The sequence below is a fragment of the Petaurus breviceps genome, unplaced genomic scaffold (assembly GCF_028583685.1).
Source record: "Petaurus breviceps papuanus isolate PSGF00001 unplaced genomic scaffold, PetGlider_PUasm1.0 290642, whole genome shotgun sequence".
In the NCBI taxonomy this organism is placed as follows: Eukaryota; Metazoa; Chordata; class Mammalia; order Diprotodontia; family Petauridae; genus Petaurus; species Petaurus breviceps.
The window spans coordinates 541-2,227 of NW_027186040.1; the positions used below are offsets into that span (position 1 = coordinate 541).

At 43.5% G+C, this 1,687-nt stretch overlaps 1 protein-coding gene across 1 annotated transcript; it reads left to right on the forward strand.

Moving 5' to 3' along the window:
• Positions 1 to 368: 368 nt before the first annotated feature.
• On the forward strand, positions 369 to 1,316 carry LOC138167749 (olfactory receptor 4X2-like). Its single transcript, XM_069096716.1, has one exon. It carries the CDS (start codon positions 375 to 377, stop codon positions 1,314 to 1,316), a length of 942 nt encoding a protein of 313 aa, XP_068952817.1. The 5' UTR covers positions 369 to 374.
• Positions 1,317 to 1,687: the final 371 nt, after the last annotated feature.

Here is a 1,687-nt window from a genome sequence, read left to right on the forward strand (position 1 = left end):
ACTACCCTTTTCCTTTGCTTGGCTTTTTTTGAGGGGCAATTTGTGCTAAGTGACTTGCCCAAGGTCACACAGCTAGTTTTTGTGTTAAGTGTCTGACGCTGGATTTGAAGTCAGGTCCTCCTGACTCCAGAGCTGGTGCTCTACTCACTGTGCCACCTAGCCACCCCCCTTGCTTGGCTTTTTAACACTAAGCTGTTGGATGTCTTCTACAGCCTATTTTCCTGCACTGTCTATGTGATCCTTGAGAATGCCTCTGATCACCACCCTAGTTCCTACTCTGAACCTTTGAATAGAATAGTTTATTGTTCCAAGTCCCTTAAGGAACTGAGTGCTCAGGTATAAATTCCAAGGACTTCTTTGTTAGATCAGAAGCCATGGAACAGACTGGCAACGTGACAGAATTCATTTTTCTAGGACTCTCTCCTAATCCAGAGATTCAGAGAGTTTCCTTTGTGCTGTTTTTGTTCTTGTACATGGCTATTGTGTTGGGGAATTCCCTCATTGTGTTCACTGTCATCTTCAGCAAGAGTCTTGGTTCCCCAATGTATTTCTTCCTTAGTCATCTTTCCTTTGTGGAGATCTGTTATTCCTCCACCACTTCCCCCAAACTCATTGCAGATTTACTTGTTGAGAGGAAGTCTATCTCCCTAGAGGGCTGCATCACACAAGTGTTCTTCATCCATTTATTTGGTGGCATTGAGATGTTTCTACTCATAATAATGGCTTATGACCGATACCTGGCCATCTGTAAGCCTCTGCACTATGTGACCATTATGAACCATTGGATCTGTGGCCTCCTTGTTGGGATTGCCTGGTTGAGTGGCTTTTTACACTCAACTGGCCAAATTCTCCTTCTATTCGATTTACCTTTCTGTGGCCCTAATGTTATTGACCATTATTTCTGTGATGTGCTCCCTCTGCTGGAACTTGCCTGCACTGACACTTTCTTCACTGGGTTACTTATTGTGGCTAATGGGGGGAGCCTGTCAGTGGTCAGCTTTACCATTCTCCTGACGTCTTACAGTGTTATCTTGTTCCATCTAAGGGGGCATAGCAAGGAAGGCCGTCAGAAAGCCCTCTCTACTTGTGCTTCCCACATCACTGTCGTCATCTTGTTCTTTGGGCCCTGTGTCTTCATCTACCTGCGGCCCAACACCACGTGCTCCCTGGACAAGATGGTGGCCGTATTCTACACAGTGATCACTCCCCTCCTCAACCCAGTCATCTATTCTTTGAGGAATGCTGAAGTGAAGAATGCCGTAAGGAAGCTGTGGGTCAAGGCCCTGAAACCAGGAGAGACACGAAGAGAGTCATGAAAGGTCCCTGCCATTAATTTATCCTCAATTGGAATGGGTGAACCCAGGAGAAGTAGAACTGAATATAAACAGGAGATATTCTTACCAATAATAGGACTTCAAGGATAGTAAAAATGGTTTTCTATGAACAGAGAGTTCATGGAAATTTTTTTATTGTGCTCATATAGGTTCTTTTTTTATCCATTTAATTCTTTGTTTTAGGGTATAATATTTTGTGTGGGCATGTAAAGCAGTGATTCTATTATCCATCTTGCATTTCTTGGTGGCAGTGTGGTGTAGTGGAAGCAGCAATGAAGTGGGTTTGAATCTTGGCTCAGCTATTAGTAGATGTGTGATCTCAGGTAAAGAATAATAATGATAACTAGCCTTTA

Coding starts and splice junctions, on each gene's coding strand:
- LOC138167749 (XM_069096716.1), top strand. CDS start 375: ATGGAACAGACTGGCAACGTGACAGAATTCATTTTTCTAGGACTCTCT.